At 31.7% G+C, this 22,538-nt stretch overlaps 4 protein-coding genes and 1 pseudogene across 5 annotated transcripts; 3 read left to right on the top strand and 2 right to left on the bottom strand.

Annotated features, from left to right (window-relative positions):
* On the top strand, positions 1-3,803 carry LOC108486564 (butanoate--CoA ligase AAE1). The gene is made up of 2 exons (XM_017790686.2): positions 1-358; positions 2,069-3,803. The coding sequence occupies exons 1-2, from the start codon at positions 164-166 to the stop codon at positions 3,488-3,490; spliced, it is 1,617 nt and encodes a 538-aa protein (XP_017646175.1). The 5' UTR covers positions 1-163; the 3' UTR covers positions 3,491-3,803.
* Positions 3,804-6,394: 2,591 nt separating this feature from the next.
* On the bottom strand, positions 6,395-7,730 carry LOC108479682 (purine permease 1-like; annotated as a pseudogene).
* Positions 7,731-10,525: 2,795 nt separating this feature from the next.
* On the top strand, positions 10,526-13,234 carry LOC108481436 (protein STRICTOSIDINE SYNTHASE-LIKE 5-like). The gene is made up of 4 exons (XM_017784571.2): positions 10,526-11,064; positions 12,099-12,406; positions 12,498-12,630; positions 12,780-13,234. The coding sequence occupies exons 1-4, from the start codon at positions 10,615-10,617 to the stop codon at positions 13,065-13,067; spliced, it is 1,179 nt and encodes a 392-aa protein (XP_017640060.1). The 5' UTR covers positions 10,526-10,614; the 3' UTR covers positions 13,068-13,234.
* A 2,296-nt stretch (positions 13,235-15,530) lies between these two features.
* LOC108454834 (protein STRICTOSIDINE SYNTHASE-LIKE 5-like) lies at positions 15,531-18,438 on the top strand. Its single transcript, XM_017753423.2, has 4 exons — positions 15,531-16,167; positions 17,403-17,710; positions 17,782-17,914; positions 18,010-18,438. Exons 1-4 carry the CDS (start codon positions 15,721-15,723, stop codon positions 18,301-18,303), a joined length of 1,182 nt encoding a protein of 393 aa, XP_017608912.1. The 5' UTR covers positions 15,531-15,720; the 3' UTR covers positions 18,304-18,438.
* On the bottom strand, positions 18,308-20,820 carry LOC108454824 (isovalerate--CoA ligase AAE2-like). 2 transcript variants are annotated; one of them, XM_053023170.1, is made up of 2 exons: positions 20,164-20,820; positions 18,308-19,816 (listed from the first exon to the last, which is right to left on the bottom strand). In XM_053023170.1, exons 1-2 carry the CDS (start codon positions 20,593-20,595, stop codon positions 18,377-18,379), a joined length of 1,872 nt encoding a protein of 623 aa, XP_052879130.1. In that variant the 5' UTR covers positions 20,596-20,820; the 3' UTR covers positions 18,308-18,376. The 2 variants fall into 2 exon arrangements, with proteins under 2 accessions (XP_052879130.1, XP_017608901.1); XM_017753412.2 differs by having other exon boundaries at positions 18,308-19,813; positions 20,242-20,820.
* Positions 20,821-22,538: the final 1,718 nt, after the last annotated feature.

Genomic DNA, 22,538 nt, shown 5'->3' with positions numbered 1-22,538 from the left:
CCGTCCTTATCTTCTACCTCATCACATCCCACAAAATTATATATATATTCACACATACATATACACATAACACTATAATATATAGTTTTTAGTCAGTGGTCTGACTCAGCCATTTAACCTATTAAAATCCCACTCTATCTCAGCTGAGCTTATTTTTGGAAATATGGAGGATCATCACCTTCATAACAATTCATCACCTTTATTGCCAGTGAGTTTCTTAGAGCGAGCTGCCCTTGTTTATGGAGATAAGGTTTCCATCGTTTACGGCACCGTTTCGTTCACGTGGAGGGAAACTCATCAAAGATGTTTACGACTCGCTTCCGGTTTGACTCAACTCGGGATTTCATCAGGCGATACTGTAAGTCCCTTTTTTTTTTTTTTTCTTTTGGTTCTTTGTTTTCCTCATGTTTAATGCACTAAATCATGCATTTTATATCTTTTCTTACGAACAACGTAGCTGAATATGAATGAATGGTTTTTTTAGGACATGATATAATTCTTTCCAATAACAAGCAGAGTACTTAGTGGTTGTAACTTGTAAGACCAGTCCTTCTTCTTTAAGGAAGACGATGAGAATTATATATATTAACCTACGAGAATTAGGGTATTCATCCTTCCATATATTGCCTAAGTTCGAGTCATATTAATCGTATTTACCCTTCTCTTATACCCAGCTCAAATCAATTATGTTTTCAAACAATAAGATTTTTTTTTGATGAGATTTTAAATAAATAATCTTAACTAAATGCATAGGATAAATATTAAATTTTTATAATTCTTTAAGGATTAATAAATATTATTTTTTAAAAAAATTGTACATAAAATTCATATATAGTGGTATAAAAATAATTTTCATTTCTCAAAATACATGTACACCACATTGACTCCAATGGGCTTTTGAAAATATTTTTTATATTTAGAAAATAATTCTCATTTTTAATTTTTTTAAAACTCAAAATATGTTTACTATTTAAGCAATATTATAGTAATTAAAAATACCAAAAAAAATATTGTGATAAACAAGAGCAATGTACTTTATTACTATAAAACAATACAAAGAGTCAAGGTCAACATCAACATCTCAACCAAGCTACATATGGATTCATGCAGGAAGGTGATGCACGACAATGCCATTAGATTTATTTTTGGTCTTTGAAATATATTTTTTTCTTTTGTTAAATTTTTTATTAAATATTTTAATGGTATAATTACTAAATTAATAAATTTAATAATAGGACAAATTTGATGTGGTTAGGACATGCGCATTCACCTCAAATAAATATTAATTAATTAGTAATATTTGTACTTGTACCTTCCTAAGTTATGGACGATTCCTCTATTAATTTCAACATCAATAATACTTACTATTTATAAAAACAGGACAATCTTAGCAGTATGATAATATTTATATAAAAAAATTAACATATAGTCATTAAATTATTTATTCTTAAATTCAATCAATGGAATACAAAAAATGCCAAAAAAACTATTAAATCATTCTTAAAAATCCAGCAAACCCATTATAATATATGTTATAAATAAATTTTTGTACTTTTTAAAAAACGTATAACACGTTAGTGGTCCTGTATGAAAAGTCTAGTCATTTTCTATTTAATTTTTTTTAGTCAAATATGATGATGCGATTTGCAAAGTCAAGTTGCATTATGGTTTGTGCAAGTCTTCTCGTGAAAATAAGATATTTACGTTCAAAGTCTTCCATAAAGTCAAGTCAAGTTAATTTAATTAATAATTATGGTTGCATTAAGTAAAAGAAATGCAAAAGTGAATAAAGTAATACGTGCATGTATTTTTTTTATTAGCGTCGGCTTGTTTTCATATAAATAAGAGCTATGGAGGTGACTTCATGGTTTAATTAATGAATATATGTATCATACATTCCTGTCTTTTTCATGGAAGATTCATGTCAGCAATAATATCTATCAATTAATGAACAATACAAACGATTTTAATAGGTTCTGACATGGAAGACATGCATGGGCTGCCATCAGCTTCTTTGAAATAACCTAGAATTGCCTTTGTAGTTGACTTTTTCTTTCTTATTCATTAGGTTGCAGCTATGGCGCCAAATATTCCGGCATTATACGATCTGCATTTCGCCGTACCAATGGCGGGTGCTGTTTTGTCTGCACTTAATACCAAGCTCGATGCAGCCAGTTTAGCAGTTATACTAGAAAAACTGGAGGCTAAATTCATGTTTATCGATTATGAATATGTTGATGTTATTGTGAAAGCACTTGAAATAATGTCACAGAACATGACCAAGCACCCTTTTTTTGTGTTAATCGAGGAACACGACCAGGGACCTGATTTGGTCTCTGTTGGTGGTAATAAAATCAAGTATGATGATCTTATTGCAATGGGGGAATCTGATTTTGAAATAGTTAAACCGAAGGATGAAGGTGATCCGATTTCGGTGAATTTTACTTCCGGTTCAACTGGTGAACCTAAAGGGGTATTATATAGCCATAAAGCTGCCTATCTCAAATCTTTAGCATCGGTTCGGTTGTATGACATGGGGGTTGCGCCGGTGTTTTTATGGACAGTGGACATGTTTCGTTGCAATGGTTGGTGTTGTACTTGGACCATGGCGGCTGTCGGTGGCACCAACATCTGCTTAAGAAATGTATCAGCAAAGGTCATCTTCGACTCCATTGTTCTTCACAATGTGACTCACTTGTGCGGCGGGCCGGCCATTTTGAACTTGATCGCCGATGCGTCGCTTACGGTTCCTTTTAAGGTTCGACTTATCGTTGCCGGCGTGTTACCGATGTCCCGAGTGATGAAAGTTGAAGGATTGGGATATACTGTTAGCCATGCATATGGAATGACCGAAGTACTTGGTCCTGCTATTGTTAAGCCATGGAGATCAACCAATGAACATAAAAAGGATAACATTGTGGTCGAAAATGTCGACGTGAAGGAACCCGAAACGATGGCGAGCGTACGTCATGACGGGAAGACGATCGGAGAAATCATGTTTAAAGGGAACACATTGATGTTAGGGTACCTTAAAGATCCAAAAGCAACACAAGAAGCATTTAAAGATGGATGGTATAGGACCAAGGACCTTGGTGTTATTCACCCTAACGGTGTCATACAATTGAAGGACCGCGCAAAAGATATCATATTTACAGGAGGGGAAATTATAAGCACATTGGAAGTGGAAGCTGTACTTTTAAGCCACCCCAAGGTGTCGGAAGCCGCCGTGGTCGGAAAACGAGACGATTATTCCAAAGAAACCCCTTGTGCTTATGTGAAATTGAAGGAAGAGTACTATTATGGTGCAATGAGTTGCCAAGAGATTCTTGAATTTTGCGAGGAACGGCTGCCGGATTTTATGGTTCCTCGAACCGTGGTGTTCGGTGAATTGCCGGTGAACTCGACGGGGAAGGTGCAAAAGTTTACGCTAAGGGTGAAAGCTAATGGCATGCATAGCAATATTGGTCATAAAAATGGGTGTCAAAGATAGACCTACCCGATATGTGGGAGGGTTTGAGAAAAAATATAGGCCTGAAAAATAGGCTTGAATAAAAAATAAGGTCTGTTTAAAAAACGGGCCGAGCCTCGGGTAAAGTATTTTTGGCCTGGGCCTGGCTCAGCCAAGACCGAATTCACTAAAGGACAAAAAAATCTGCTCTTTTTTTTTTGTTTTTAAATGTTATTTTCTTGCTGTTTTTTCCCTATTTTGCTACCATTTTACTATTATGTTACTACTATTTTGTTGTTATTGTTTGGATATTGTATAAAACTTATTTTATTGTTAATTTTGTTATTATTTTAAAGGCATTTGTTAATTTTGTTATTATTTTAGAGGCATTTGCTTGTTAAGTTGCATTTATCTTAGTGTTATTTAACTACATATTTTTATTTTTTAATTTATTGGGAAATATTTATTTTGATATTTTTAGTATTTTGATATATTATATATATTTAAAAATTATATAAAAATTACTACGGGTGGGCCAGGTTGGGCCTGGATTTTAGCATTTTTATTTGAGTCGGGCTTGGGCAAAATTTTAGGCTCATTTTTTTGGGTCTGGTCGGGTCCAAACTTAATAAATAGGCCTAAATTTTTAATTGAATCCGACCCAAACCTAGCCCGACCCATGAACACCTCTAGCTAAAGATCATAGAAAGTTTTTTTATTATATATATAGTGAAAATATATTATTTGTTTACATTTTTTACTCAAATTATTACTTATTTGGGTTTATATCATGTGGTTGAACATTAATAGTACTATGTCTAAGCTACTAGGCAATAAACACGTTTAAAACAAAAGCAATTTTATTCTCAAAGTTCATCTCATCTTTTGTTTATATCACGTGCACTTACGTAAATTAGTCATTGTATGTTAGATCAAACAGTAAATTAATTATTCTATTAAAATTTTCATCAAATTTTATTGTTAAAAATGTGTCTTTATACATCAACATAAGATACATGTGGTCTAATTATTTTGTTAACCATGTCAATTTTTAACTATAAAACCAATGAAATTTTAATGAAAATAACTAGTTTATTCTTTGATTTAACATACATAGACTAATTTACTCATTTTTCGATAAATGAGTAAAATACAATTCTAACTTCTAATATAGGAGCTTTTATGATAGTTTTACCTATTATTTTTACTATTACTATTAATTGTAAAAAAATATGTTTTTTTTATAGAGAGTGCATGTTAAAAAAAGATTATTGCCAATAAGGTCTTGATTTATTGGTTAAAGTGGAGGTCTTGAGTCTTTGTAACTTAGGTTTGAGTCTCACCATATGTGTGAATCTTTGTTTTACTTCATGTGTGTCTATGTATGAGTTTTATTTATTTCTTTTCGATTTTTGGTTTGTGTGTTATGTACTGTACCTATAACTATAGTGTATTGTAATCAGTGGCAAAGCTAGAACAATTTTTTAGAGGGGGCTAGATGAAATTTTAATTTTTTTATAATCTATATCTTCGTAATTTTTAAAGGTTAAATCGAATTTTTATAAATTTAAGGGGGCAAAAATATAATTTACCTTTACTAATTAAAGACCTAAATAACAATTTTACATTTTAAGGATGTCGGGCCATACCAAACCCTAGATTCCCCACTAATTGTAATAACAAAGAAGATAGTGATAAATGGATAGCAAAAGACAAATCTCCTTTTCTCCCATTTTCAACCTACATCGAATAGGTGCAAATTTAGTTAAGCATGAGAAAGGATTCAAGCTTGTTGGAAAACTCGTTGTCGGACTTGATTAATCGCTCCTTGTTGTTCAAAATAAATGGTTTCATTTTTGTAATTTTCAAATTGTTCCAAAATCTTATAAGTTGAATTAATCAAATTCAATTTTCCTCGTTCTATCTCAGAGTATCCATTCACTCAAAACTGATCCGCCTCCATTTCTACTTTCTGTAAGCGGGGCCCAAGCCTTTTCCGACCGTTAAATAGCCCCCCCCCGGCGTAGTTCTTTTAAATTTCGAATAGTATTTAAGATCCTCTCTTTTTGATTATCTAATAAATCACTTAATGAAAGTAGATTATCTTTCCATTCATTTTTTTTTATTTCAAAAATTCCATGATCCTTTCCCGAAACAAATATGAACCTTTCGATTCATTTTGCTCTCACGCTCAATTATTTATTTTTATTGGGAATTAATTCCCAATATCATTTTTTTCTAATGTAATGAGCTTATATTTTTAAATTTTGACATAATATGGTCTCTCGAGTTCAAATGAAGTTTTCTTTTTCTTTTAAATTCATTTAGTATTTTTAAAGTTACTTTTTGTTGTTACATGATTATCAAGTAAATATATATATTAAATTTAAAATGTAAGTAGTAATTTTAATGATGATAAGAAGTTGATTTAAAATTTTAAATTTAAGAAAGAGAGAGAGTAAGAGATATTTTCATATACCACTAATTTTAACTCAAATCTAAATCTAGTGTAATTTGATTTTGTTTTTAAAATATTTCAAATATTTGGTCCACCCAAATTAAGTTCTTATCATATTTGAGTTTTTTTTTACACAATGTCTAAAACTAATCGAATTAATTTTTAATTATTAATAAATTGCGAACAACACTCTAAAATACACAATAACCCTTAAAATTATATATATATATATATAGGAGAATGGTGGGCTTATCTTATAAAACTACCTCAATTGAAACTTTTATAGGAGAATATAACACTAATTTGTAGCAATTACATCAAATGACTTAGAAGCTTATTTAGGAATTTGGTGGGGATGAAGATGATGACTAACACTTAAACATTGCTTTCGAGAGTTTTGGGAGGCAGAGATGAGGCCATCTCGATTTCAGGATCTGGTTTCTTCTTTTTGCTTTACTAGACTTCACCATAGAAGTAGGAAAAAAAACTCAGAGCGAGAGAGCAAACGAAACACCCTTCTCGGCTTGAAACTTTTCATTAAAAATCATTAAAAATAATTACTGCTAGAATTTCTGTTATTGGTAATAGAACCTTGCCATACTATTGCATTACAAATCACAATCACGTATTATTTTGTTTCTCCCAACTCGAATTCCCTTGCTTCCCTTCTAATCACCTGCAAATAGAAATAACCTTTCATTAATAAATTTTAAAAAATCACTCACCTGTCCTGTAAGAAGAGACGAAAAAACAAACATTGAAATCGTTGTTGGCTAGCATCCCGACGGTGCAAACGACTGTAGCAACGAAACACATCACCAACTGAATCTCCATCACAAGGGCATAGCTGATCTCTTGCTTTGCCTTCTTGAACGTTAGTTCCACCAATGGCATTATAAATGCATAGAAAACCGCTGCAGCCAAGGTCATTACGAACCCCAAAATATATTCCCTGTTGGGTTCATTCGCAGGCCGGTCGCTGCTCGAATGCAAAGCCAAAAGGCCAGCCCCTATGCTCAATAAAAACACGGCATTTATGGAGTAGGCAGTGAACTTTTGTTTCACCAACAGGAAAGCAAACACTGCCGTGAAAGCCAACTGCGACGCGATGATCAAAGAAGCAGTCGAAACGGGGAGACGAGATAAGCCATAGGCGTAGAGGTAGTTATCGAGGCCTGTGATGATCCCAAGGACTACAGCGGCGAGGAACAACGGTCGTTCCATGTAGAAAAACTTGTTTTCCGATGTGGGATCGACCGTCCTGGAACGATGCATGTAAGCACAAGCGATGGGGAGCAAGATGATGGGGCAGCCCGCGGTCTCGAGCCAGCTCGAGAACCAGATTCGGTTGCCACCATTGATGAAGTAGAGGCGAGCGATAAGTGGACCACCGCAGTTGCCTATTGCAAGGATGATGCAGTTTATGACTAGGAGAGCTTTTCTCTTGGTTAGGTTCCTTCACATCCATGATACCGTGCTTTTTGTATAAAAATATTGGTTTCATCAATTCAAATCTCACTTTTATCTTAATCTTAACTCAAAATTTAAAAAAAAATGCCTCAAATTATTCATAAGCATACAACAATAAAAAATAAATCACCAATTCAAATTACTTAACTAAATATTTATCTATAAACCACTTGAACACTCAATACCATAATCTTACACAAAGTGCATCATCGCGCATGAAGCACATAAACTTATACACAATCCAACCCTGTGATATATCAACAATATCCAGCTCAACCCAATTATAGTTAATAGGGTACCAATGTCAATTACATTTTACGATCCAATACAGATATAATTTCATACCCAATTCATTATCAATATACATGTATTGTCATATCATAAAACATATTTCTATTCAATTTTCATATCACAACTAATTCCTTTTTAACATTATTGCATAGGCGATAGAGACAGTACCAACATATTATGCTGAAACTTGAGATTTAATCTATATATTTTAAATTTTGACATAATTTGGTCTCTCTACTTTTATAATGTCATTAGTTTATCTAAATTGTCAATATTGTCAACTATTTCAATCAAAATGTTGACATCAATTTTCTTAAGAACATTTATTCCAACAAAACTTTTATTTTATTATAACGAATTTGGATTTTTTTAAAAAATTTCATATTAATATTTTCAAAGTCGCTTTTATTATTACATGATTATCAATTGAGTACATGTGTTTTAATTTCAAAATAATTTAAATAATAATAATAGTGATAAGAATTTGAATTTAAAATTTAAAATTTAAAAATAGAAAAACATCACATATATCATTAATTGATTAAAACTTAAAAAGTAATTTAAAATCAAATGTCTTAAATATTTGGGCTAGCAATTTCCTAAATCACAAGGCAGCCTCTATTAATTTTAGTCATTTAATTGATACTTACCTTTGAGATGTTATATTATTTCTGAAAATTTAATTACTAATAAATTCTGAAGACCACCCTAAAATACCACCACATTTATATATATATATATATATATATATTAGATTACGCACATATATGACACGAATGAAAAATTATATAATAAATTTATAGAAATTTATCTAAAATTAAAATTGACTTTAATTGAAATGGTAAAATTAAGACGGTGGATATAAGATATATTCAGAGGCAAAGCGAAGAAAAATTTTAGGGACCGAAATTAAATTTTTATCTTTATAATTTTTAAAAGATTAAATTAAATTTTTATCATTTTTAGGAGAGTCAAAGTGCAATTTTACCTTTATTAATTTAAAATTTTAAAAATTCAAAGGACCAAAATGATAAAATTTCTATTTTAAGGAGTCGGCCCCTACCAGTCCCCTAAATCCATCTCTAGAGATATATTATGTTGAAATCCCATCATTGTTACTATGTCTAAACTTATCAAAATATAAAAAGATAAATACCTTAAAATAAAATTAGTCGTCTTATTAATTATGTTAATTTTTTATGGATTTTACTAAAATATAGAAAAATATCCTCTTATTATAATTTATTTTTGTGAATAGACAAGTGCGTCCATAAAATTAGTAGAAAAGTCGTGTAAAATTATCCAAAAGAATCTTCAAAATTTTGATCATAAAATTGGTTGGTTGCCAATATATACCCCACCAAAAGAAAGCTAAATTATTATTAAGTTTGTGTTTTGGTCATTTGATTTTAAAAAAGTTATAAAATAGTCATTAAATTATTTGAAAGTTTTCATTTAAGTTATCGAGATGTTAAAATCGCTATACAATTTACACTACTTGCATCAATCGAAAACTTTTCTTCTAATTCAAATTTTTTATAAAACAATTTTAAAGGTCATGAATTTAGAAAACGAAATCCAAATAGCTTTCTTCTTAGATTGTCAGATCAGATTGGATCTAATATATATATTCTTTTACTCGCTAATAGGTATTGATCAATTGTATTGGTCGTTGAATTGTCACTTGGAGCTCACTAGTCAGACTTTTAAAAAGAAACATAACAACTTAGTCATTTAAATAAAAACTTTCAAATAGTTCAATTACTTAAATGAAAACTCTCAAGTAGCTCAATGACCATTTTGTGACTTTTTAAAAATTAAATGACTAAAATATGAACTTACTAATAATTTAATAACTTTGGGTATAGTTTACCCTTAATGTATTTATCTATCGTGTATTAATTTTTATTTGATCATGTTTAAAAGGATTAAACAAAAAAGTTTTCAATTTTACCAAGCCAAAGAATAATTTTACCTTATATTAATTTATAATTATATCATTTATTAATAGATTGAATTATAATTTTTATTTTAAAAATAAACTAAAGTCAACTTTAAAATATTTGAGGTTCATGATTGTTTTTCTTAACAATATCATCTGAATTTTATTACAAGTAAATGTCATGTCTGAATTATTTCTAAGATTATTAAAATTTAAATTACATTTATCTAAATTTATTTAATTTTAAATTTAATCGAATATATTATTTATAGTTGAGTTATAATTTCCTAAAAGTAAATATTTCTCGACTTATAATAAAATAATAAAAATGTCAAAAGACACTAATTTTCGCTACCAAATAGGTGAACACTTATCGAGGCCGATTAACGTGGTCCGTGGGACGCAAACTCACTGAGTCTAACTCATCACCAAATCTAAGGACGAGAGTTTTTCAAAATTAACAATTTTAATACCTCCCTGTTTCTTCCTCATATATATATATATAGAGTAAATTATATCAAAAGTCATTAAATTATTGATAAGTTACGAGTTAGTCATTTAATTTTAAAAATTATAAAATAATTATTAAACTATTCAAAAGAAACAACGATTTGACAATTAGTATAGTAGATAATACTCATTAACAAGTGGAAGAGTATACTTTAAATTCAAGTCAATCTGATTATCAGTGTCAAAAATTGGTGAAGAAAACTATTTAAATTTTAATTTACAAATTCATGACCTTAAAATTGTTTTATGAAATAAAAAATTAAAATATAGAAGAAAAGGTGAATGAGAGTTTTCAATTGATGAATGTGGTATAAACATGAAAATTATACAATAATAATTTTAACAATCCTATAACTTAAATGAAAATTTTCGTTCAATAACTTTTTCGTAACTATTTAAAATTAAGTAACAGAACGCGAATTTGCTAAAATATGGTTTATCCTATATATTTTACAACACTCTTCAAGCCTTCCGTTGGAATAGTTTATTCATACAATGCCCGAGTCAAAAAGCTCACCTTCCTCACCCAAGTCTCCTCTTAATTCAAGAACACGGCCATGGCCGTTGCTGCCTCTTATTTTATCCGCAATTCTGCTGCCGGTGGTTGCAGCTATAGTTGTTTACCAGCTTGACTCGTTCGACGCAGCCCCTATGCCCCTCCACGAGTTGAGTGTCCCCTTCGAGCCGCCCTTGTTACATAACGACCGTATGCTACAAGGGGCGGAGTTTTTGGGTGCCGGTAAGCTTCCGGGACCGGAAGATTTTGCGTATGATTCCAGATCTCAAGTAATCTACACGGGCACGGTAGATGGATGGATAAGGCGAGTGTGGGTGAACGACTCGGGTAGTGACACGTTTGTTGAAGACTGGGCCAACACCGGTGGTAGACCGCTTGGACTCGCTTTGGGGCTCAACCAAGAAGTCATCGTTGCTGACGCTTACAAGGTCTGATTTTTTTTATTTTATGATTTTATACACACACACAACTCCTTTAAACATGGTCCATATGGCCATGTAGTTCATTAGTGCAACAACTATTATTCTTAAAAATCAAAATTAACAATTTGGCTAAACTACGTTCAATATTTATGCATGTAACATTTCATACTCGACTGACTAGATTATTGGATCTATGTGTGATGTTACGTTAGGTTGTTGAAGCAACTCAAGTTACTATAATATAAATAAAATTAATCTACTCATCAAAATAGTTTATATACATGTAATTATACACTCATTGATTTCTTTTCATTAATTTATGGGATTATAAGAATTAATTTTCAGAGTTAGAACTTAATCTAAACTCAATCAAATTTCAACTATATGTATCGAGACAATGGGTCTTTATGCGTCGAGACAGGTTATATAAATTACTTTAGAATTTTTAGTTTCAAAGTAAAAATATCTCGAGACACTGCACATTGTGTCTCGAGGCAAGGTCCTTTATGTCTCGAAACCTAAAGCAAGGCAAAACTTATTTACCTTCAATGTTCTTCTGTTTCGAGACAAAGATCGTTTGTCTCGAGATCTATTAACAATTGTCTTGATAATATACAAATATATCTCGAGACCTCAAATTATTGAATGCCAAAAATTAAATAAGACTTGTTCTAATGGTATCAAGACATGTTTTTTCAGTCTTGAGACTCAATGACCAAATGGTCAAAATCCTTCACATTTAAGTGTCCTAAACCTTAACCAAATGAATCTAAACATACCTAAAACTTGTCACAAAATTTATTCATCCAATTCATCTATCTAAACATGATCAAATATTCCCACATCCCACCTAGTTCCAGCCCGACCCGAACGATTAACAAGTAAAGTTATAATCATATATCTTTTTGGTTGAAGTAATCTATCTAAACATGGTCAAATATTACTCCATCTCTCAAAACCTTATCAACAATCAATAATTAATTTAAGAAAAACGTTTTGCATACACAATATTTGTAACATTTCTATATATATGTATATAGGGACTATTGAATATAAGTAGAGATGGTGCTATCGAGGTGCTAGCAGACGAAGCCGAAGCTTTGAAATTTAAGTTGACGGATGGTGTCGATGTAGCAAAGGACGGCACGGTGTATTTCACCGATGCTTCCTACAAGTACAACTTGCACGAATTCTTTCAAGACATAATGGAGGGTAGGCCTCGTGGTCGGCTTATTAGCTTCGACCCCATTTCAAAACGACCCAATGTGCTGCTCACCGATCTTTACTTTGCTAATGGAATTGCTGTGTCACCTCATCAAGATTGTGTCATCTTCTGTGAAACCCCCATGTATGTTTTTTTACATACATACAACCCCAAAATAAAATCCATCTCTTTCATTATATATATGAGTTGATAAAGGATTAATGTGGATATGCAGGAGGAGGTGCAGAAAGTATTACATTGAGGGCCATAAGAAGGGACATGTCGAAAAGTTCATTGATAATTTACCAGGGATGCCTGATAACATCAAATATGATGGAGATGGCCATTATTGGATTGCATTGCCTACGGTAAGATAATGATATGACGGATAATTATTAGCTTTAATTTCCATTATTTAATTATTTTAAAAGTAGAAAGATTAAAAAGCGAATAACTAAATTACCAATAAGTCTCAAATTCCTTTAATATGAAATAACATTTGGTGATATCACATTAGGGAAATACAATGTTTTGGGATATAGCAATGAGATATTCAATGGTTCGAAAGGCAGCGGCTATGGTTGATCGGTGGATAGGTTGGATAGGTCGAATCAAATCGGAGAAAAATGGTGGGATGCTGGTGGTCGACATTAATGGGAAACCCGTTGCACATTATAGGGATGTTGAATTAACTATGGTTACATCTGGGTTTAAGCTAAAAAATCATTTATATATCGGGTCTTTTATCCTCCCTTATATTATCCGCATCGATCTTGACCAACACCCAGCTCGGCACAGTCAGTAGTAACTCTTTAACTTTTGCACTTACAAGTACTTTAGTCTTGTTATTGCTGTTCAAAAGTGTTTTTTATGTATCATATTTTACTGTTATTATTATTGTTCTGTTTTCGATCTTCTTGTACCATAAACAAAAGTTCGTAACAAAAGTCAGGAGTATTTTTTTTCGATTAAGTACCTATGCTTCTTTCAGTAGAACACTCGTGTTAAATATTTATGGAATATATTATGTTGTTTGGTTTAAGTGTAAAACTAAAAATAATATTTAAAAATAATAATATTTTTAAAAAATTTACTTCATGCATTGGCAAAAGTATAACCAGTACGTTAGTGTACTTTTGCCTGAGACAAGGAAATGATCTATACCCAAAAATGGTCCATTTCCATAAATAATTCTGAAAATGGTCCTTTATTGGTAGTATGCGCCCAATAAATTGATTGCTAATTTAATACCTTTGTTGAATACTTTCATCACTCTTGGCTGTAAACAAACAAATTCTTAAAGGTTTTTTATAAAAATAACTTAAAAAATTTAATTAATTATTAAAATAACTTATTTTTTAATTAAACACAAAAATAACTTAAAATCTATAGTAAAAGTTGGTAAAACTAAATGGTTTGACGCCACCAACATGTCATGTCAGCTTCCGGGATAAAAAAATTTAATTTTTTGGTGAAATCATGTAGAATGGCGCCACATGTATAAATACAAGAAAAATAATACAATTTCTTAAAAATAGAAAACTTTAAAAACAATTTTTCATTTTCTAGTGAAGCCAATTTAATTGGCACCACCAGATTTCGATGGCTAGCACTAGAGGTGTTCATGGGCCGGGTTCGGGTCGGGCTCAACTAAAAAATCATGTCCATTTATTGGGCTCAGGCCGGGCCCAAAAAATGGGCCTAAAATTTTACTCAAGCCTGACCCGGATAAAAATACTAAAACTCGAACTCGGCCTGCCCAAATTACCAGATTAATTTTTTATATTATTATATTATTTTTTTAAATATATATAATACATCAAAATACTAAAATATCAAAATAAATATTTCCCAATAAATTGAAAATAAATTTTGAAAATATGTAGACTTAAATAACATTAAGATAAATGCAACTTAACAAGCAATTGCTTCTAAAATAATAATAAAATTAACAAATGCCTTTAAAATAATAAGAAAATTAACAATAAAATAAATTTTATACAATATTCAAACAATAACAACAAAATAATAGCAACATAATAGTAAAATGGTAGCAAAATATGGAGAAAACAATAAGAAAATAACATTCAAAAATAAAAAAAATATGCAGATTTTTTTTGTCCTTTAGTGAATTCGGACCGGGCTGGACCGGGCCGAGGTCAGGCTAAAAATATTTTACCCGAGGCCGGGCCCATTTTTTAAACGGACCTTATTTTTTGTCCAAGCCTATTTTTCGGGCCATGCACACCTCTAGCTGGCACACCCTGCTTGTTTTTATTTACTTTGTTTGTTTCTTTTTTACTTTTTTTAACTTTTGTCCTATTTTTTTAAGTTTTATATTTTTCTTATTTATTTATTTTATTTATATTAATTTTAAAAACTTGAAATGTATATCTGAAATTTTTTATAATATATATTTTAAAATTTTAAATATATATTTTGAAAATATTTTTAAATTTTAAATATTATTTTTTAAATTGTAAATATTATTTTTAAATATTAAATATTTTTTAATAATATAAAACATTTAAATATTTTAAAGATATAACCTTTCAAATTTATTATTAGTGATATCTTTAAAATATTATAAAATAAATTAAAATATTTAAAATATTATAAAATAATAATAAATTTGAAAAGTCATATCTTTAAAATATTTAAATATTTTATATTATTAAAATATATTTAATATTTAAAATAATATTTAAAATTTAAAATAATATTTAAAATTTTAAAATATTTTCAAAAATATATATGTAAAATTTAAAATATATATTATAAAACATTTTAAATGTACATTTTCAATTTTTTAAAATTAATAATAAATAAAATAAATAAATAAGAAAAATATAAAACTTAAAAAGAAAAATAGGACAAAAGTTAAAAAAGTAATAAAAAAACAACAAACAAACGAAGTTAAAAAAAAAACAAGCAGGGTGTCAGCCATCGAAATCTGGTGGTGCAAATTAAATTAGCTCCTCTAGAAAATAAAAAATTATTTTTAAAATTCTCGTATTTTTTTAGAAATTATAATTTTTTTGTATTTATATAAAGTGAGTCATTCTACATAGCTCCACTAAAAAATAAATTTTTTTATCCTAATTGTTGATGTGACATGTTAGTGGCGCCAAACCATTTAACTCTACTAATTTTTACTGTAAATTTTAGGTTATTTTCGTATTTAATTAAAAAATAGTCATTTTGATAATTAATTAAATTTTTGGGTTATTTTTATAAAAAAAAAAAAGCCAATTCTTAAATCGCTATGAGACTGACACACATCCCAACGTGACATGTTGGAAGAAGTATGGCCGGCAACGGCATATTATAAAATTTAATTGTCGGTTTCGTAGTCATGTAGGACTATGAGTGGACAATGTGAAGCAGGTAACCATTTTGACGTTTTTCAATCTCCATAAGAAACCAGAATCTGTCAACAACTTGGTGACGGTTTTGCAATGGCGGACTCAAGATCACAAACAGTTTCTCAATCACAGGCGTCTAGCGCCGGCCATCAACCGAGGAAGAGATTATGGCGCCCTTTCATTACTGTTTTATTCACGATGTTCCCCGTAGTGGCGGCTATGCTTGTGTACCAGCTCGATTCTTTCGATCCTGCTCCACTACCTATCCACGAGCTGGGTCAGGCACCCGTGGTCGTCTCGTTGCCCAATGATCGCATGCTCCAAGGCGCGGAGTTGTTGGGAGTTGGGGAGTTACAAGGACCAGAAGATATCGCGTATGATCCCACGGCGAACGTCGTTTACACGGGTTGTCACGATGGGTGGATCAAGCGAGTCAGGTTCAGTGACTCGGTCGTGGAAAATTTTGTTAACACCCATGGTAGACCTCTAGGTCTCGCTCTTGGTCACAACAAGGAAATAATCGTTGCTGATACATATAAGGTTAGTTTTTCGGATTAGTACCTAAACATTGCAAATTTTTTCAACTTGGTCTGTGAACTTCTTTTCTTAGAACTTGAATTTTGTCTCATTTATAGTCCTTTTGATAACATCATTGAGAGTGTGCCATTTGACATAATCTTAAAGTCTCATATAAATGAGAATTTATCACGTTTAGTGGACCAAAAAATTCAGGGACTAAGTTTGGAAAAATTGCTACACAGTTTTTTTGTTGAAAGGGTCTAATTCTAGTTTTTGTCCCATACTTTTTAAAATTTAAGGTTTAATATTTTTTTCATTTTAATTTTGGTCCCTCTGCTTTTATCTTGTTATTAGTCAGTCCAATTCATGTGTATCTTTTTCATCATATTGAGGTGATTTGACAAACATCGTAAATTTAAGAATTAGAAGATGCAAAAAATAAATACAGAAGGACCAAATAAATTATTATGCTATTTACAAACATTAAGTTTAATTATAGTATTATTAACCATCTAAATTGATAATAGTTGTTGTTAAAGTGTTAACATATTGGTGGATATGCATGTTATCACTCTATAGTAATTAACAATACTATCAACATCAACCTATTAAAAACATTATAAAAGTAGAGGACAAAATCAAAGCCGAATAAAGAAATTCAGTATTGAGTTGGAAATAAAAATTTTTATTTCGGAGGGCCAAAAATTAAAAAAAAAATCTAAAAGGACTTAATTTAAATGCTTAACAACTAGAAGGGGCTAAAACTGTTATAAGTCCACTTAAGCAAGGGAGCCAAGGTACCTGCGTCCTTTATGTCAAATCAAATTAAAGACGATTAAACTTCAGGGTTTAATCAGTTTTTGGAATCTCAACTTGTAATGTTTTTTCGGATTGAGACTTGAATTTTTTTTTTTATATTAGAGCCTGAATTTTTTTATTCAAGTCTCGTCTCTGAATTTGATAATTGTTTTCATTTTGGGACTTGAACTTCTTTTTTGTTCAAGTTAATTCTTGAAAGCCTAAAATTCAGGCCTCAGTGTAAGAACAATTGCCAATTTTAAACCTTAATGTGGGAACAATTGCCTAATTAAGGTATTAACTTGGATAAAAAAAAGTTCAAGCTCCAATATAATAAAATTTGCCAAGTTCATGCCCTAACTTGTAAACAAAAGTTCAGGCCCTAAATAGTAAATTTACCCTAAACTTAAACCATCATTATACAGTGAATGAAAACTATAGGATAATGAATGCATCAGGGACTACTGAATATAAGCAAGGATGGTGAAGTGGAGCTGCTAACAGATGAAGCTGATGGCCATAAATTCAAGCTTACAGATGGTGTAGATATTGCAGATAATGGAATGATATATTTCACAGACGCTTCCTACAAATATAACTTAAATGAAGATATATGGGATATCTTGGAAGGCAAACCTCATGGTCGATTTATGAGCTTCGATCCGGTTACGAGAAAAACCGATGTGCTAGTCAGTCATCTATACTTTGCTAATGGAGTCGCAGTGTCACCTAATCAAGATCATGCAATCTTCTGTGAAACCGTTATGTATGTATGTATGGTTTCCATTGCTGCAATTTGCAAATCCTTTTTAATGCTTGAACAACATTCAACTGCAGGAGAAGGTGCAGAAAGTATTACATAAAGGGGAGCAAACAGGGAGGCCTGGAGACATTTATTGATGATTTACCAGGCTTTCCTGATAATATTAAATATGATGGTGATGGGCATTACTGGATTGCATTACCATCGGTAACACTAATCTGTTGATATCCATTTAAACGTTTTGTTTATGTTTGTTGATAATTTTTCTGATGATTCAAGCATTATTCTACGAATTTCGGCAGGCAAATTCTGTTCCTTTGGATATTGCGTTTAGGTATCCTTTCATTCGAAAGGTTATGGCGATCGCGATGAAGTATATCGGACGATTACCTACGGAGAAAGATGCGGGTGTCTTGGTAGTTGATTTGGAAGGGAAGCCGGTTGCTCACTACCATGATCATAGATTATCTATGATTACAAGCGGAATGAAAATCGGAAATCGGGTTTACTGTGGTTCCGTTCGGCACCCGCATATTCTCAAACTTGACCTGGCAAAAGAAAATTTGTGGCTTTCTTCTACTATCACAATGCAATGAGCCATTGAATAATAATGAAAAAAACTTTTGAGAAACTTTGTATCTTTGGGGTTAGTACATTATCATTTGTTGCTTAAGAGAGGCTCCCAAGGGCCTTTGCTTTTTCTCTCAATATATATTTTTGTATCTTTCCAGTTGATGTCCTTGGTAATTCCTCAAAGATCACGGTTTTGGGAGCCATATAATGCGGCAAGTGACCCCGGCAAAACAGGATTAGTTCTTGAGAATCAATGTTGAATCCTTCTTTTAGCTTCACGAATGCACAAGGGGTCTGTCCCCAATGATTATCAGGCCGGGCAACAACTGCAGCTTCGAGAACTGCTGGGTGACTGTACAAAACTGTCTCAACTTGTATCGTGCTTATATTCTCTCCCCCAGAAATTATGATATCTTTCAGCCGGTCCTTTACTTCTATATACCCGTCTGGATGTTTCACGGCGAGATCACCGCTGTGAAACCATCCACCTTTAAATGCTTCCTCAGTTGCTTTCGAGTCTTTGAAGTATCCACTCATCACAGTGTTTCCTCTAAACATGACTTCACCCATAGTTTTACCATCAGCTGGTACTTTCTCCATCGTGACGGGATCTAATATGTCAACGTCTTGCAAACCGAGATGTTGCATTCCTTGCCGAGCTTTCAACTTTGATTGTTCCTCGGGAGGCAAGGATTCCCATTCGGGTTTCAACACACAGAATGTACCAGGACCGTAAGTTTCAGTAAGGCCATACAAGTGAGTCACACTAAAACCCAACTCTTCCATCTTAAGCAAGATCTGTGGAGGCGGTGGTGAGCCACCGGTGCATATCACGACCTTGTGGGAAATCGGCTTTTGCTCTCTAACAGATGAATTCACAATCATATTTAGGACGGTTGGAGCTCCTCCCATGTGTGTCACATTATGTAAAGCTATGTTCTCAAATATTTTACTTGGGGAAACGTTCTTCATGCATATGTTTGTACCACCCTGTGCCGCAACACCCCAAGTGAGGCACCAACCGTTACAATGAAACATGGGCACAGTCCACAAATAAATCGGCATCGACTGCATTCCGTGAAGGAAAAGCGTCGCGATAGTATTGAGGTAGGCTCCCCTGTGACTATAAACAACTCCTTTAGGCCTAGATGTTGTACCAGAGGTATAATTCACACTTATAGGATCCCATTCACTCTTTGGTCTTTTTATCTCAAATTCAATTTGCCCAGTTTCTAAAAAACTTTCATATTCATAAGGCACAATGCTGGTTGGAGATGGATCGTCATCCCCTTCAGAAATCAAAACTAAGATTGGTGGTTTTGTGTTAGTTTTAGCAAGAAGATCGAGTGCTCCGCGAGCGATTTCGAGTAATCCTTGGTCCACGAATAGGATCTTAGCTTCTGAATGTGCCAGTAGGACTGAAACCATGGCCGAGTCGAGCCGGGAATTAAGCGTACAAAGAACAGCTCCGGCCATAGGAACCGCGAAATGCAGCTCGTACATTGCTGGAACATTGGGAGCCAGAGTTGAAACCTGCTTAATACAATTTATTAGAGAACTGAAAATGGAAAATTTCCAATTTGATTCTATAATTCAACATGGCACCTGCATGATATATTGTTATATGTAACAATTGTTATATGTAACAACTGGATAAAAATTCCACGAAAAACACACCAATACTCTGCACAAAAGCATCCGAGTGACAGAACATAAAACCAGTTTGGTTCTGCATGTTGATGACAGATCAATTATAGAGGTCCTATGTGAGTAAAAATCATGAAGTTATCAAAAGTAAACTAGTATATATCCTAAAAATAGATTTTTTTTTTTCATTTCGACCAGCATCAAATTGTGAAAAAAAAAAATCCAATTTACAGAGCTATGGCGAAGATGCAGATGAACCCAAAAGAAAAAAGAAAAGAAAAGAAAAGAGGTAGATGCTTGAAAAAGAAACGAACCACATCACCACGGGAAATCCCGATCTGAGACAAAGCAGAAGCGAGCTTAAGACAACGTTGATGCGTTTGATTCCATGTGAAGTTACGACAACCATAAACAAGCGATGTTCTGTCTCTGTAAACCTTTGCTGCTCTTTCCAGGAAGGTAATGGGAGACAAAGGCACGTGATTAGCTGAGCACCGGCGAAGACCCTCCACTGATTTCCATGCTTGAGGAGCATCACCACCATCATCAACGTCACCTTCGGCTGCAAAGAGAGAAAAATAGCGATAACTTGGAACAACAAAGGAGTGGAGAAGGTAAGTGCGGGTGGTGACCAATCGAGTGATTGAAGATTGTAAAAAACGGTGCATGGTCTCGCCGGAGAAGAAACTCAGAGATGGAAAGTGAAGATTAGGTGAAAACGATACTCAAACAAACTGATTGGTTGTTTGTGTGTTCTTATAATCGAACAGAAATGTAACGGACACGTTACCCCGTTCGTCGTGGGGAGAGGTTGAATCTTGCTGTTCACGTGCATATCTCCATATCATATATGATTATGATATGTTTGGACAGTCTGATTTACACGATAAGATTTTATTAGTTTAAGTTAATTACTGAATAAAATAAGGTTTAAACTACAAAAATTGAGGAATGTGAGGAGTTGACATAAAATTTAAAATCAGTCCATGAATAAAGTAAGTTGGTACTTCTTAAAATAAAAATTATCTATTTAATTTTTAGTATTTTTAAAATTTTAATTTAATAAAAATAAAATTATATTTTGGTCCTATTTAAAATGATAAAATTTAATTTAATTTTTAAAAATTATAAAGATATAAATTATTAAAATTAAAATTAACTTCGACCCTCCTAAAGTAACACTTTTCTGCCTCTATCCCTGGATAAAACTATACATTAGATTAAAAAGAAAATTAGTCGTCTCTATTAAATTCCATCCAGTTCTATTGTGAAAAACTGGCATAACTAACAAAATAACTAAACAAGTAGAGATGAATCTGAGGAGTTAGCAAGTGCTTAGCCCCCTGAAAAAAAGCTTTCAATTCAATAATTTTATAAATAAAGAAATTATAAATTAATAGATAGTAAAATTTCACTTTAATCCCTAGTAAAAATGAAAAAATTGTTTTATACTTTCAAAATTGATGAAATTATAAATTAATACATAATGAGCTTTATATTTTAATCTCGTGAAAATTTATAATTAAATTTTGGTTCTTATTAATGAAATTTTGAATAAAATAATTAATTTACTATTTGATGTAATGTATATGAAAGAGGACGTAATAAAAGAGAAAGCAATTGTTTAATGAGGATAAGGCATGGAAGATTGGGTAAACTTTTCTGTCTATATAAAAGATGGTGTCGTTATCAAAAAGGGAAAAAAACTTTCAAGATGTAATCATTGTTGTATAAAAAAAATGGAGTAAAATGTTAGTAAATTGCAGATTTAGTTCTTATATTTTTTGAATTGATTAAATTTAGTATTTATATTTTTTGAATTATGAAATTTGAGTCTTGAACAAAATGGTAGCAGTTAAATACATTTGATTAAATTCTATTGTTCAGGGGCGAAACCTGGGAGGGGGAAGGCATGGGCCCCGGCCCCCTTAAAATGGGAAATTTTCATTTAGGCCCTTTAGATTTTTTTTAAAATTTTAAATTAGTAAAGGTAAAATTATATTTTAGTCTCTCTAAAATTATAAAAATTCAATTTAATCCTTTAAAAATTATAAATATATAGACTATAAAAAATTAAAATTTCATTCGGCCCCCACAAAAAAAAAATTTCTGGCTTCACCCTCGCTATTGTTAATATTTTATTATTCAAAATTGTTGAATGAATCTATGTTCTCTAATTTAATCATTTTTAATTTCTATATTTTTTGAAATTTAAAATTTTAGTTTGACTCAGATGGCAGTCATTAAATCATTAATTGACTTTTTGTGAGAATTATGTGAAAATAGCAAGTTGATATGGTATTACTCATGTGATTACAGCTACTGTTTGGTCATGATTAAAATCTTAAAATTCGAAAAACACATAGACTAAAACGAAATAATCTACGTGTTAGAATCGAAATTTTAAAATTTGAAAAGTACATAGATTAAAATTGACCAAAGTAAAGTACCAAAACTAAATACATAACTTACAAACAATAATATATGTGAATACAGTGCATTCACGTGTACGTCATAAGTATATTTATTAGATCAACTATAAGTAGAATCAAATTAACATAAAGCACAATGGACGAAGAAAAAAAAAAAGTCAAACAAACATGAAGACCCA

Source organism: Gossypium arboreum, chromosome 2 (genome assembly GCF_025698485.1).
Source record: "Gossypium arboreum isolate Shixiya-1 chromosome 2, ASM2569848v2, whole genome shotgun sequence".
Taxonomy (NCBI): Eukaryota; Viridiplantae; Streptophyta; class Magnoliopsida; order Malvales; family Malvaceae; genus Gossypium; species Gossypium arboreum.
This window is presented reverse-complemented; position numbering and strand designations above follow the sequence as displayed.

Coding starts and splice junctions, on each gene's coding strand:
- LOC108486564 (XM_017790686.2), top strand. CDS start 164: ATGGAGGATCATCACCTTCATAACAATTCATCACCTTTATTGCCAGTG. Junction 359..2,068: donor GGATTTCATCAGGCGATACT/GTAAGTCCCTTT, acceptor CTTATTCATTAG/GTTGCAGCTATGGCGCCAAA.
- LOC108481436 (XM_017784571.2), top strand. CDS start 10,615: ATGCCCGAGTCAAAAAGCTCACCTTCCTCACCCAAGTCTCCTCTTAAT. Junction 11,065..12,098: donor TCGTTGCTGACGCTTACAAG/GTCTGATTTTTT, acceptor ATATGTATATAG/GGACTATTGAATATAAGTAG. Junction 12,407..12,497: donor ATCTTCTGTGAAACCCCCAT/GTATGTTTTTTT, acceptor GTGGATATGCAG/GAGGAGGTGCAGAAAGTATT.
- LOC108454834 (XM_017753423.2), top strand. CDS start 15,721: ATGGCGGACTCAAGATCACAAACAGTTTCTCAATCACAGGCGTCTAGC. Junction 16,168..17,402: donor TCGTTGCTGATACATATAAG/GTTAGTTTTTCG, acceptor TGAATGCATCAG/GGACTACTGAATATAAGCAA. Junction 17,711..17,781: donor ATCTTCTGTGAAACCGTTAT/GTATGTATGTAT, acceptor ATTCAACTGCAG/GAGAAGGTGCAGAAAGTATT.
- LOC108454824 (XM_053023170.1), bottom strand. CDS start 20,595: ATGCACCGTTTTTTACAATCTTCAATCACTCGATTGGTCACCACCCGC. Junction 19,817..20,163: donor TCATCTGCATCTTCGCCATA/GCTCTGTAAATT, acceptor AATTGTATTAAG/CAGGTTTCAACTCTGGCTCC.